At 35.8% G+C, this 13832-nt stretch overlaps 1 protein-coding gene across 1 annotated transcript in view; it reads right to left on the bottom strand.

Annotated features, from left to right (window-relative positions):
* Positions 1-2933: 2933 nt before the first annotated feature.
* The window catches only part of UBE3C (ubiquitin protein ligase E3C), an 80473-nt gene continuing 69574 nt past the window's right edge, over positions 2934-13832 (bottom strand). Inside the window, exons 20-23 of the mRNA XM_075045441.1 lie at positions 11319-11507; positions 11155-11221; positions 10133-10263; positions 2934-4617 (exon numbers count right to left, since the gene is read on the bottom strand). Of these exons, the coding sequence (XP_074901542.1) occupies positions 4447-4617; positions 10133-10263; positions 11155-11221; positions 11319-11507 (558 nt within the window). The 3' untranslated portion in view covers positions 2934-4446. The remainder of the gene's footprint in view (positions 4618-10132; positions 10264-11154; positions 11222-11318; positions 11508-13832) is intronic.

Raw genomic sequence — 13832 nt, 5'->3', positions numbered from 1 at the left:
CTATATAAATGCTATCGTGGAACTAAAAATGTATTTAGCAATGAAAATAAGAAAAAAGCAAAGGGAAGCAGATAATTACAATTATCAAAGGAGATAAAAATCAAATTACATGTTCAGAGGGGCCTACACATGTGCTAAAATTCCAGAAGAAGCTGAAAGAGATGTTTTTGTACGTGTTTGCTAAGAGAGTAGCATTCTTCACTATGAATTACAGCTTCTCATATTTTTATCCAAGGAATGAGTTTTCTTTCCAAAGATTCTGAAGTTTTTTCAAAGCACATCAGTGATCTTAGCTACGTTGTTTGAAAGACGCAATGAAACAAAGCTAAACCTTAGAGCTGCAGTTTGACTGACAAGAGTGGGAACTTCACAGCTCGAAAACTGAAGTTACAAATCATCCTGAAGCAGTAAAATCATAGAATCACTTTGGTTGGAAAGGACCTTTAAGATTGAGTCCAACCATTAACCTAACACTGCCAAGTCCACCACTAAGGGCCGCATCTACACGTCTTTTAAATGCCTCCAGGGATGGTGACTCCACCACTTTCCTGGGCAGCCTGTTCCAACAGTAGTAACCTCAAGACCAATGAACAGTTAATATTAGCTTCTCTTTTAGAACCTATTCAGTATTATCAATCTTTAGCAAGAGAATGCCAAATTTACGGGGGGGGGGGCGCGAAAGAAAAGAGTGTTTCTGCAAAGTTTCAAGAAAACTCAAATTATTTTATTCACAAAAGCAGAAGTCAATAAAAATATAGATATCCTGATCAGTTTTACAGACCATGTTCATTTCTTCTCTCCTTCACTGACAGGCAAAGCATCATGAAAAAAAATAGTATCAAGCATTTACATCACAAACCATTATTAACACAGATTCATGTATATGAGCAAATGTTTTAAAGTTTTTGCATATAATTATAAATACAAAAAAAAATTACAGCTCCAACAAAACATTCCAAGAAAAACAGCTCTCATGTTTTTTCCTTTTTGTTTCTGTGCTGTACTATTTTTCAGTGGTGAAAAGAGGATGTGCTGTCTCACTGGCATTTAACAAACAGGTTTTGGTTTAACCTGAAATTTAGCATGAGCTCACTGCACTCCTTAAAGTGTTTTCTTTGAATTCCAAAGCCCTTCACAGATCAAATTAGGATGTTTGTGCTAGATTACTCAAGTAATGCCAAAAAAACCTGTCCACGTTGCTACTAATAGCATCAGGAAGCTCTTTTTTTTTTAGTTATGGAGCACCACACACAAAAATAACTGAAGAAATCCTTGTTGTTCAAATCAAACTTCTGTCAGCTCAGTGTTTACACATGAAACTGGAGCCAAATCTTTCCCCTTCTGTAGGCATAAATTCTCCCTAGAAATCATGAGTGAGTTTTGTGAAATGTATACAAGTCTGGCTTTCAGGACCATGACAGAAGACAGCTGAGATTAAGGCCAATCATTTCTGGTTTGGTTTGGTTTGTCGTTTGTTATTTCCAGCTAGTAAGACTAAACCCACATCCAGAAAAATTCTCAGAGTTAAACAGACCAAGTCCTAATTTTATTTTTTTATTCCCCTCTTATGCCTTTTAACTTTGGAGAGATGAAGAATTTGCAACCTCTTCCATTATAAAGATAAACCTTGACAAAAATGTTTTTAAAATAGGTTACAAAATTATAAAACGAAAATCATTTGAAAACAAAAACCAAACAGAAAATGCTGTCATTTTTCAAAATGCAAGTACTGAAGTAGGAGGACAAAACACTGAAGCACTGAAATTGACTTTAAGGAAGGGTTGTCTTGCACAGAAAACAACTCCAAACCCATAATTATTACTGCTATAATTCTGATGATCAAAATCTACAATAATATTTCAGGTTACTTGCATGCAAGTGCTTCCTGCCTCTGCCTACCTAAACTCTGGCAGCATCACAACTGGGAGAGAGTTCACTCTTCTTTTGAAAAACAGAAAACCCATTTTCATATATAAACAATTCTTGCTACAGAAGAGCTACAAGAGATCATTTAGACCACCTAGCTCCTCAGGACATGACTAACTATACCTGTATTATTTCTCATACCTTTATCTCCTGTTCCTTAAAATATCCAGCAATAGATCATTGAAAAGTAGGGACTCGTGCTTCATCTTGACTATACAAAAACAGATGACAGTCAGAATTTAAAGCAGTTGTTGCCAAAGGAAAGCCCTACCCTCTTCTTATTGCAGTCTGGATACTGAAAGTGTAAGCTGTTGCAGCATAGATTTTCAACTGACTACCTGCAGACTGAAAACTAGGCTACAATCCCACTGACTTGAGTATGTCAGAATTTCATACTTAATGTACAGAATATATAAAACAAGATCACAGAGTACTACATACTGAAAAATTAAAAAGTCAGAGTATTTTCAGCAAACTCAAATTCTCTACTGAAGTTTTCTGCAGCGGTGTGAGTCTTGCCATTACATGACCACACCTATCTGCAACTCACACTTGCCCCCAGCCTACCCTCTCTGTTGAACTTGCACTCATGGTAACAGACAGGAATAGTGTGCACTGTCTCCTTTTACAAAAGCAGAAAGCGTACATTACCAGTCATGATTACTTGGCATGACTCCAACACAATCTTCAAAATATGAGCATTTAATAGAAAATTTAAATTTAATTTTACAAAATACAGACACAACACTACCCAATGTAGCAAAACAATGGAATTGAAAAATAATTTCAAAATATTTAAAGCATTAGATTCTAAAATAAATAATGCTATCTAAAAGAAGTGTTCAGGTTTTGTGATTAGGAGGCAGTTCCACTATTACTGATCTCTTTTTCAACTTCTTTACAAGTTCCATAATTTATGTAGAAAAATATACAAGAAAAGAATTTTGGGATAAAGAATAGGTTGGGTATGTAACATTTAACATAAATAAAAAGCCTAAAACAAAACCAAAAAGAAAACCAATCGTTTTATTTCTGTACATCAAGACTACAAATAGTATTTTAACACTTCATTTCTTACCCAAATTAAGAAATTATACATTTTTATATGGTTACTAGTAAACATCTTAAAATCACTCAGTTTCCCCACATGTAAAAGGATATTGCTGGTTACTGCTTATTAAATATGAAATCAAACAGAGGCTTCCAGTAACAGCAAAGTATTTTTTTGCATAAGAGATGAATACAAATTTGATTGTAAATTTTGATGATTTAAAATATAAAACTGAAGTTCAGAGGGATGCTCTTATGAATCTTACAGTTTGAACTATAATTCCTTTTTTAAATTGACTGCAGTTTGCATACGAATACCAACGATGTGCCTACTACCAGGGGATCAGTTCCTTCCATATGAAAGCAAATTTTTTCCCAGATATCAAATTATATTAAGCAGCATATTCCCACCCACTTTTCTTAGCAGAAATACTGCAGGCAGATGGATATAAAAGCTGTTTAATCACAAAAAAATAATGAATTTGACTAGTGTCTGCGGCACAGATAAAGTATTTAAGATGGAAAGAAATGACAGGGAAAAGGAATGTGAACACCACAGGCTTCAAATATAAAAGATAAAGCCTGGTAACTTTGGTTCAAATAATTTTAATAGTTGTTACATGTATATTTTTCCAAAGTGATGACTTTTGTATGTACTGTGTATGCAATAGGAGTCTGATACATTTAAAAAAAAAAATCTGTACAGGCACAAAAGACAGAAACAGAACAGAGAAAACATGGTTAGTCACACCCATTCACAACAGTGTTCAAGTGATAATGACGCAGCCGAAGATTGAACTTAAAATAATGCGAATCCAATTTCTCCAAGGTATTTCAGAAAGCACAAATGGAATATTAGAAAAGTTTTATCTCAGTGCCTACCATCTTGAGAGAAGGTAGTATAAAACAAAATCAGTTCTGCAACAACTATGATTTGTAAACAATTCTACAACGTAAGTAAAGATGTTAGGTTATCAGTAACGAGCACTTCCATCCTCTCAGTTCTGGGCTATCTGCAAACATCTGCTTCACTTCCATCTAAAAGATTAATTACAGGATGTTAGCCCTGTCTCATCCCAATGCGCTGCATGGTACACAACTTTATTGCCAGTTTGTGAAATTATTTATGTTTGAACAGCACAAAGCCAAAGCTTCATCTTTGGTTAATTTCACTGAGATGTCACTGTTCTTTAAATGTGCTCTTTCCTCGCATAAACACAGACAACAGCCACGCTGCACACAGCATTCATTGTTTTGAATCATAAAGCAGCGTCAATGTAGTATTATTTAATGAAAGCTAACTAAGAAACCATGTTTAAAAATGAAACCTATTTGAGGGCATTTGATAAGACACAAGAGCTGCAGAAATCTAGATAGAATTCCCTTAAAACTGCTTGGGTATGGGTGCTGCTTATAGAGTAGGCACTGGTTAGTTCCTCTGCAGATCATCCAAATAAGCATCAGTTTGACTCAGCTTAATTCAAATCCAGCAGCACATTCAATGGCATAAAGAAGCTTGCTTCGCATAAGATTTTCATCATAAAACTCAGGAAGCTTCAACAAGTTCATGCAGGTACTGGCAGTAGGTAGTCTGTCTAAATCAGATCCTCCATTGTGAATGCAAAATGCAGGATATAACTCCTGAAAAATGCAACAGAAAAAAACATCAAAAAATACACGCAAGCCAAAACCTACCCCGTAACAGCTGGCACAGATTTCTAGAAAATAAATCATTACATTAAAACCTGTCACAATGACATACTCAAATGGCATTTTCTTTCATTCCTGGTGGTCCCAAAAGCACTTTTGAGTTGTGTAGTGCCTCCCTCTACCTTGTCCCTACCAAGATCCATTAATTTGCAAAACACAAAGCAATTTATTTGGTTCTAAGGAAAAAATAATTATTTGTTATTGTTCATACACTCTACTCTGCAAATTTATGATGCTACAAAAATGGTGAAACACGAAATGGAAAAAATAATAGAGCAGCATGCAAGAATTTTTTTGCTGTGTTTGGGATAAACAACTGGGACTCCCAGCTTCAGACTCTCCTCCCTACAAAGCCTCCCAAATGCCCATGGATGCTGTTTATTCTGTAGGAACAGGAAAATGATGGCTTCCTGCTACACTGAAGTTTTCTGACAGTGAAATACATGCTGAACACGGGGAACAACAGACCACTAGCAGTAATGGAGGTAAATGGAGAAGGATGTTCTATCATGTTTGAATGGCATATAGTATTTGTCATTGTATAATGACACAGCTCCTTCTGAGTTGTTTTCTTCCTTCCAAGCAGGGAAGATGTTGTTTCTGTATACACAAAAATCCCAATAAAGGCAATTTCGCCCTAGCTAATGAAGTGATGTGCTATGCCAGTTACAACATTCTTCTGTTACGAGTTCAAAAGTATTGCAGTTTTACGCAAAAATTCTACACGAGCATTTACTTGTCATGTTAAAGTGATGCTCTGAGGAGAGCATGAGTAAGTGACTAGATCTAAGAACAAATTTTATAAAGCTACAGTACTACATCAGTTTCTTTCTGTGACATCAAAAAAAAAATCCCAAACAAATAAAAAAACTATGATCAAACATACCCTTTCAGTGTTTTCCTTCTAGAGCTTTAGTTTGTTAGCATACCCCAGATATATAAAGTAAGTTCAAGTGGATGAGTATCAAGCCATCATTTTCCTTCTACTCACCACCATATACAATCGTATATTTCATATATTCTTTGTTAAAATCGTCTGATACAATGTTAAAGGCATTTCTTGCCCTAAAGGGATTTCTGTCTAAATTAATCTTTCAGCAAGCCTACAATTTATGAATTTCAAGACGAACAGTACTAATGACTTCAGTGTATCTGTTCACATGTAAGATTAAGCAAGTATTTACACTACCATGGTCTAGAACTCTGAATCAAGAGGTAGTTTATATTCTCCAAATAAAAATCTAATTTTATTTAAAACAATTATACTTTGTATTTCTTCACAGAGTGATTATAAAGTCACTCAGCTGTTATTGGGATGATATTGATGTGCATAGTGAGTCTGTAATGATATAAACTTGTTAAATGCTGATTATTCCTCTGATGTGATAGCTATTGATCTGAGGAACAGACTTTTAAGACATTTTGTATGTAATATTTAATTGTTTTAATAATATCTGATTTTTTCTTCTTCTGAGAAAGAGTATAGTGAAAAATATATTTATTTGTTACCTCTAAAGCACTGCTTTTGCTGGCAAGAAAGTATTCATTTTATCAAATGCTTGCCTGAGGTAAAGCAGTTCTGATTTTAGAAACTGGAAAAAAATCCCAGCTCCAAAGGCAAAAGGTCAATGAGATTCTAAGCTAAATTATTGTTCAAATGGAGGCCTTAAAAGTATTTCATGGCTAAAATGCTGCATTTTTAGTGTTCCTTTCAAAATGCTAATTGAATTCCCCTACTTTAGCTTTAAAAATGGAAAAATGAAGTTCTAAATTGAAATGTCATGCCAAGGGCACCATTTGTTGCATAATTAAATACTGTACAGCAGGAAACTGCAATAGTTTGGAAGTGAAAAGTATCATCAATTTATTATGTGACCTGATTGGAACTTAACAATTTTCAACCACGCTTTAATGATTTTTTTTTTTTGTCCGTAACAATCACATTTATTAAACTTATTAAACTTTAATTAGCTTTAGTAAATGTTATTCTGAGTCTGAATCTGGCAGTGAAAGTTTAAGATTTTTAAATGATGCAAAGTTAGACTGTGCTATCTATAAGCTATGAGTGTCAAGACATTTCCTTATCTTAACAGGCACCAACTTTAAGGAAATGTGAAGGTTCCACAATATAAAGTGTACAGAACATTGCAGAGCGAGAACCAGAAAATGTGTTCCCCTCAGCAAAATACAGTACACATATTAAAACTGTAAACAGATTTTGAAGATACCTTGTGTGAATGTCTACCATCAACATAAATTTATTCAGTTATTTGGCCAATAATATTCAGCACTCCTGCAGCTTCACACGCTTCGCCTTCAAAGCTCTAAACACCACACTGTCACAGGCTACCAAGACATTACTGCCGATGACAATACCAGTTACCTACTTCCTTTTTTGGCAAAACCCTGGTTTGTTGGTAAATCCATGTTAACGAGATCCTACTGCAAGCACCATCCAAGTATTGACTGAACTCCCGCTCACCGCTGCCCAGCAAAGCAGCAGTAATGCCTTCTCACTCTGCTTTCTGTTGCCAAGACTGTTACATGTGGCTGAGCTCGCAAGTCCATTGTACAGTGAATTAATCTTTTAACTTACTGCTATCATGCTGAAAATTTGATGACTATTTAACTTCCATTTTTTCCAAGCCAAGTATTTTAAAGTCAGGTTGGGGCCTATCTCCCAAGTACACACACAGACTTCAACTTTCCACATTTGGCTTCTTTTTTAATGTGTCATGGTCAGCCTTAGTATTTTTAGACTTTTGATTCACTTCGTCCATCTCTTCAAATGTCACGCTGGCCACCTCAAAGCTGGGTAGCTACATCTGCATTTCTTCCTCTCCCCTTGTAATTAAAAAGGATGATAACAAATGGAGACTTCTGTTTACTTTGTTTCCATACAATTGTTTCCCAATTCTCCGTTTATTACATGACTGATGTGCACTGTTCTATCTTGGTCTCACCCCACAGTTTTCTAATTGTTCTTCCCAATGTCCTATAAAATCTTGCTTGTTGCTAAGAGTATGGTACAGTGAAACTCACATGGACTTGGAGAGTTTAAGAGAAATGCTTGCAGGCTTTTAAATAATCAATCACACAAATCAATCAATGAATACCCTAGGTAGGATTCATGTGTTTAAACAGCCATCTCCATTGTCTCCATATCCAAATCTAGTCACACCAGACACTCTTTTCTGTTGAAGGGGATCTAGTAAGTACGTTTTGCAGAGCCTAAGACATGATTCATTTCATCCTGAAGTAGACGCGTGGAGCAGACAAATTACCGACTGCAAGTGCCAATTCCTCTCCTAGGTGCCTATAAAAGGAGTGTAACTGAGCTATATATTGTAGATATTGAAGACACGTTGCCTATCCACAAGCTAACAGCACCACACAGCACTTGCTAGAGCAGCTGAAGGGATTGTGCAGAGGGTGAGACTGCACAGAGGGTTACAGAACAACTGTACCAAAGGGAGGTTTAAATGATCACACGCTGCAATGGCAGTGCCGCATACCTGTATCAGCTTACAAAGAAATAGGAAAATAAACAAAAGGACTGAAGAGGGAAGAGAACGTGAAGTTGCAGTATAACAGGATAGGTGGAAGTCAAGGGAAAAGGGCCGTGCTTCCCTGCAGAATGTGGCACTAGAAACAACTCTTCCACTCCAAAATCGCTCTGCAGCCTGGAAAAAAACCCACTGTTTAAACTACTGGGAGTATTCTTTCATCACCCCTAGCAAGTGATCCACATACTACTATATCACAACCCATGTATGATTTTATGTATTTTAAATCATTCAAGTGTCAGAGGTCTGTGTCTGAGACCACTGTGATTTCAATACTGGAGTGTCTTCTTGTTTGTTTTGCAGAGGAAAACCGTATTTTTGAAAAAATTAATCAGAAGTTTGAAAATTCTAAAATTAATTTTGTTTAACTCAATATGAAAAAAACAGTGATAAGTACTAAAGTACTACAAAAAAATCTAAGCTGTGTGCATGGAAGAGGAAGGTGGGGGTTTTTGTTTCATTTTTTACTTCTGACGTCTTTATCACGTGTCACTCCCAGGCCACATCACAAGAAAGGGCCCAATTCCTAGAGCTGAGAAGAAATTCCTCTAGCATTTGCAAGTATTTTTTTAAATGCTGACAAAAAAACCCAAACAAAAACCCCCCAAAAACCGCACCAGAATGAACTTCCACAATAAGATTCAAGAAAAAATTGTGCAAAATTCCAAGTGTGTTGTTTCCACCTCCAGACTATTAAGTGTATCTGAATTCCTTGTTCCTATATAAAATGTTAGTATCTGTCCCTGAAGTATTTTTATAATGAGAAAATGTTCATTCAACTCCACTTATTTTACAGAACAGCTAATAAACCCTCAGGACTTACACAATACCTGCATTCATTTCTTATGGGTGCATCTACCTGTTTTACCTAATAAATGTAGGAAATTAGTTACTATCCACTGTTAATTAAATATTGTACCACAGTACCTTATAATGTGAGAATTTATTAAGTACACGTACTCAAATTTTGTTTGGCAACAAATCTTATTCTTACTTGTAAGGAACTGGATGACGCAATGCCTCTATTTGTTCCACATAAGCCCACCATTGTATTAATTTTACTAAATAGTACAACAGTAAAGATACTGTTGACCACTGCACTAAAGGTGATGGCATTGCTATGAAGCAATTTATTCTTTTTTTTTTTTACAGAAAAGCATTGAAAGTTCCCACATTTTAGAGGCAATTAAGTCCATGGCCAGTTCTTAGCCAGAATTTTGCAGCCCAGCTGAAACTGATGGGTAGAATATCCTCAGAATTTAGTTTCAAAATGTTTTCAATTTACCTCAGCCTCTCTTTAGTTTTATAAGCAGTAGACAAAAGTTTTCTTCATACTTAAGCTTCACTGTCAATAGCAATCTAAAGACAGCAGCAAAATATTTAGATACAAAGGGTAATGACATGTGACCCTATAAGCAGATAAATGGTAATTAGAAGGTAACACAATGCATCTCCCACTTCAAATGGTTAATTTAAGAGGTTCAAATTTAATAGCTGCTTTTATATCCCAAATCCTCTTTCGCCTGATTTAAAAGACATTATTCTTAACTCAACCTGTTCCTTGAAACTGGTAGCAATACTGCTTGGGTTCAGTAACATTAAATGGTAGCAAGGATCTTCCATGAGAAAGAATAAGCGCTCTAACCAATGTGTTTGTAGGCTTATCAAATTTTGCAGTTAAAATAGAAAACAACAGAACAACATTTCATTAGATATTTTAAAACTATACTCTTTATACACACAAATGCAAACATCAAAACTGTTTCTGTAGTCACAGAGGAACATTATTCTCAAATTGTCAAGTCCTACAGACAAGAAAAGCTTGTATCATAACCTGCAGTATTTACAAAAACTTGCCAGGAAGTCAGGAAGATATATACCTTAAACCCCAGAAGAGGCGGTCGAGAGCAGCTTGTTACAAACTTGAGTAGTTTGCGTTTCTCTTCATCAGTGAAGCTTTCTACAACTCTCCAGAATATTTTAATTACAGGATGGTCTGCTGTGTAGCCACCTATAATGAGATTTAAATGATTTATAGGTAGAATAGTTTTATGTAAGAAATAAATTCTTCAGAAAACCTAGTATCAATCTTGAAAAGCTTGGGGAAAATATTATAACCAGCAGGCTTATGTTGCTGACTTCCAGTATCTATAGATCTCTTTGATCACTGCGTTTTCGGTTTCTCATTCATTGCTTACCTATGGCTACTATCTCCCTCAGCTTCTTAACTGCAGTTTTCTTCACCTAATCCTATTTATTTTAAATTAATTATATTTAGTTTAGCATTTACCTAGTAACTTTGGATTACTACCTTTACTCCAAGAGTCTGCAAAATCTGCAAGACTCAGGATGTTATTTAATGCATCAACTTACGTTGAGATAAGTTTGGATGTGAACTGATGATATAGTAGCTACTTTTTGATTACATGCATGATAAATGCAGGGAAAAATGAAGCAAGATACCTTACATTTCTCACAAGGAAAAAATACGAGCTCTCTCTTCAGGCTATCTGAGAAATGGTAAGTATCTGAATAAGGTGGTAAAACAACTATCCCAAAGTCATTTGCAGACTTATTTTCAGGGCAACCAGACATAAACATTGACTAACACCCATTTAGAAAAGGAATTACATGTTCTCTAATTATCCAGCTATAAACTTGTACTTAAGTGTGTGAATAAAATAAACTGTATACCTATATTTCCCAGCATTTATAAAATTAGGTTGCAATTTTACCCAATCTTCCAAAATTCAGGCCTGTCTAGAGAGTTTGGCCAAAGTTAACAACCAAAGTTAACAAGAATGACCCTACAACTTTCTTCTAAAAGCTAGGATAAAAAGCAAGTTTATTTACTTCTGAGTCAGTCATAACACATTTTTTTATTTAAGTAAAATATGCTTACCTGAATAGTTTGTGAAAGATTTAAGGTCATCCAAACTAATAGGAACCTGGGCACCAGAAATCAGAACCTAATAGTGAAGGAAATTAGACGGTTACATTACAGGGAGAAATTAGCATTTATTTCTGTTTAAAGCAATTGTTTTCTGCAGTTTTAAGCAGAAATACCTGTATTTCCTGTTGATCAAACATTCGAAGCCATTCAAGATTCACAACGTTGGCCAGTCCCTGACGGAAGGCAAGGCAATGCTGCCGAATTTGTTTGTTTAACCTGTAGTCTGCCACCAGATGGATGTATGCGATTCGGTTAGCGCTGGTAACAGGAATATCTTTTCCACCTGGCTTCAGCTCAACCACCTATAAACATAACAATTTTCATCACCTTGGTAAACTTTAATTGTGTGCTGTAACCGTAAAATTGAACTGCAAAACATTCTAGTAAGTGAGGTATATATTTGAAGTTTACTAGAATATAGTGAAGAATATTCACCTCAAAATAAGATAAAAGATTATGACAAGTTATAAAGGTAGGGTTTTTTCTGTTTACTCATAAAAGCACACTCTAGACATCCAGTTTTTAGACCTAGACCTCCAGCTGCTAATGCAGCTGACCGCATGGCCCTATGGTTTATTACCAGAAAGCAGATTCAGCAAAGTCAGAGTTCTTTTATAGGAGACAGCATGTAATACTAAATTCACCACTGCAAGTCAGACAGAAACTGAGGCGAAAATCTTCCCCTTGGCAAGCTCGCCCCTAGCTTCACTGATGCTATTAAATGCCCTGGAAGAGAGAGTAGCTTGTATAAGCACCAAGCTCACACAGAGCACTCTCCTTCCAGTTGGATCAGAAAAGCTGGGCTTGACTGGCTAGGCTCTTCTCTAACTGGTGATGGTGAATTCTGCAGGATCAACATTAGGGTAAAAGCAATGTCTACTGAGTCAAAATTAAGATTCTGATACAAGCCTAATTTACGGAATGATAAGCATTCACAATTCTTACTGTTGAAAATCCAAGTTATACATGCTCAGTACTTTCAACAAAAGTAAAAAAACCCCAGACAAACAAAAAAATCAAGCTTAAACCTTGTTTTTCTACTGAGAAGCTTAACTTTTGTCCTTCAAGTACACCAAGACACCTCATCATGGAAGAATTTGTAATGAAAAACCCTAAAACCAAAGATACTGTAATTGCATTAATATATAAACTAGGATCAAAGGTAGTTGTTATTAAAACACTAAAGACCTTTACATTTTCTACTGCATGAGGTTAATTTTGATGAGTAGCAGCCCAATTGGAAGTGATTATTAGAGTACTAAGAAGAGGATTAAAAAACCTGAAAAGCTGAGATACTGTCACCTTCTGAACCATTCCCAAAAAAGTTTGCTTTTCTACAGTCAAGTCAGCAATTTTTTAACTTTTTTTTTTTTTTAAACAACGGTGCGTTTCCGTCTGTGGTAACGACCACATCTTTAAAGCACAGAGAATTAAACACGTGAATAGCTTCTTTTGTAACATGCTACCTAATATGTGAACTGTTCTAGCACTAAGCAAAATACAAAATGGTAAGATTAAAAATTCACAGTGCTTTTGAGCATTCCGATTTTTACTTGATTCATAGCTTTTTAAGGCCAAAAGAGAACATTAAGATCTGTGAATCTGACCTCCCAGATAACACAGGCCAGTGGATTCTGTCTAGAGATTCCTGTATTTAACTCAATAAATCCATAGATGAGTTAGAGCACATTTTTTAGAGAGACAGGCAATCCTGGCGTAAAGACTTCATGTGATGAAGTATTCCTTGATAAGCTACAACAACCTGAATTACAATAGGTGTTAAAAATATGTCTTACTTCCCACTTTAATCCTTCAGCTGCAAGCTTCTTGCTTTTGTTACAACTACAGTAAAAAAAAACCTCATCAATACTCCACCATGTCTGTGTGCTGGTAGTACTGACTGCCAGTAGTACCAGGTAGTACCTGGTGCTACTGACTGGCCGAAGGGTGAGGATATTTTTACTGATAAAGTCCACAAGGAGCATTAATAGAGTGTGGGACATGATCCATACCACAGTGGAAACACCTGACAAGAAGGGGTCCCTGCGCTGCTAAGCTTTCTCCTCTGCTACTGCAGGCAACAACGCGGTCTAGGAATGTACTGTTTCATCCCACTATAGTAGTTTTACTATTGTTACTGGAAAGTTAGTCAATAATTGGAGTCATCTAATGATTAGAAACATTCTAATTTCCACTTCAAGTCTAATGGGTAAATTTTGTTCATACCCATTGCTCTTATTTCAATATTGTCCAATAGCTTAACCAGCTCTTCCCTTCCTCCTCAATTATATCCATGATGTATTACTTACGGCCAGCAACCTCATTAATCTTCCCAGAGACTTCTTCACTGAACTAAAATAAGTTCCTTTAATTTCCTCCTGTAAAATACCCTTTTACAAAACCTAACAAGATCAGAAAGCTTTCTCTTACTTATTATTTAAATTCCTGTCCTCTTTGGTGTTACAGGATCAGAGCTACCAGTGATGTTCCACATGAACAGATCGCCGCTGAAACCTCAACACTACTAATACTTCGCTATCTGCTCACTTACAAATTTTCTTTGAACTGCATAATTACTTGTTCTTTTGTCACTACTTTACCAAATACAATTCCTCTCTTTGAGGTAT

The sequence above is a fragment of the Buteo buteo genome, chromosome 2 (assembly GCF_964188355.1).
Source record: "Buteo buteo chromosome 2, bButBut1.hap1.1, whole genome shotgun sequence".
NCBI lineage: Eukaryota > Metazoa > Chordata > Aves > Accipitriformes > Accipitridae > Buteo > Buteo buteo.
This window is presented reverse-complemented; position numbering and strand designations above follow the sequence as displayed.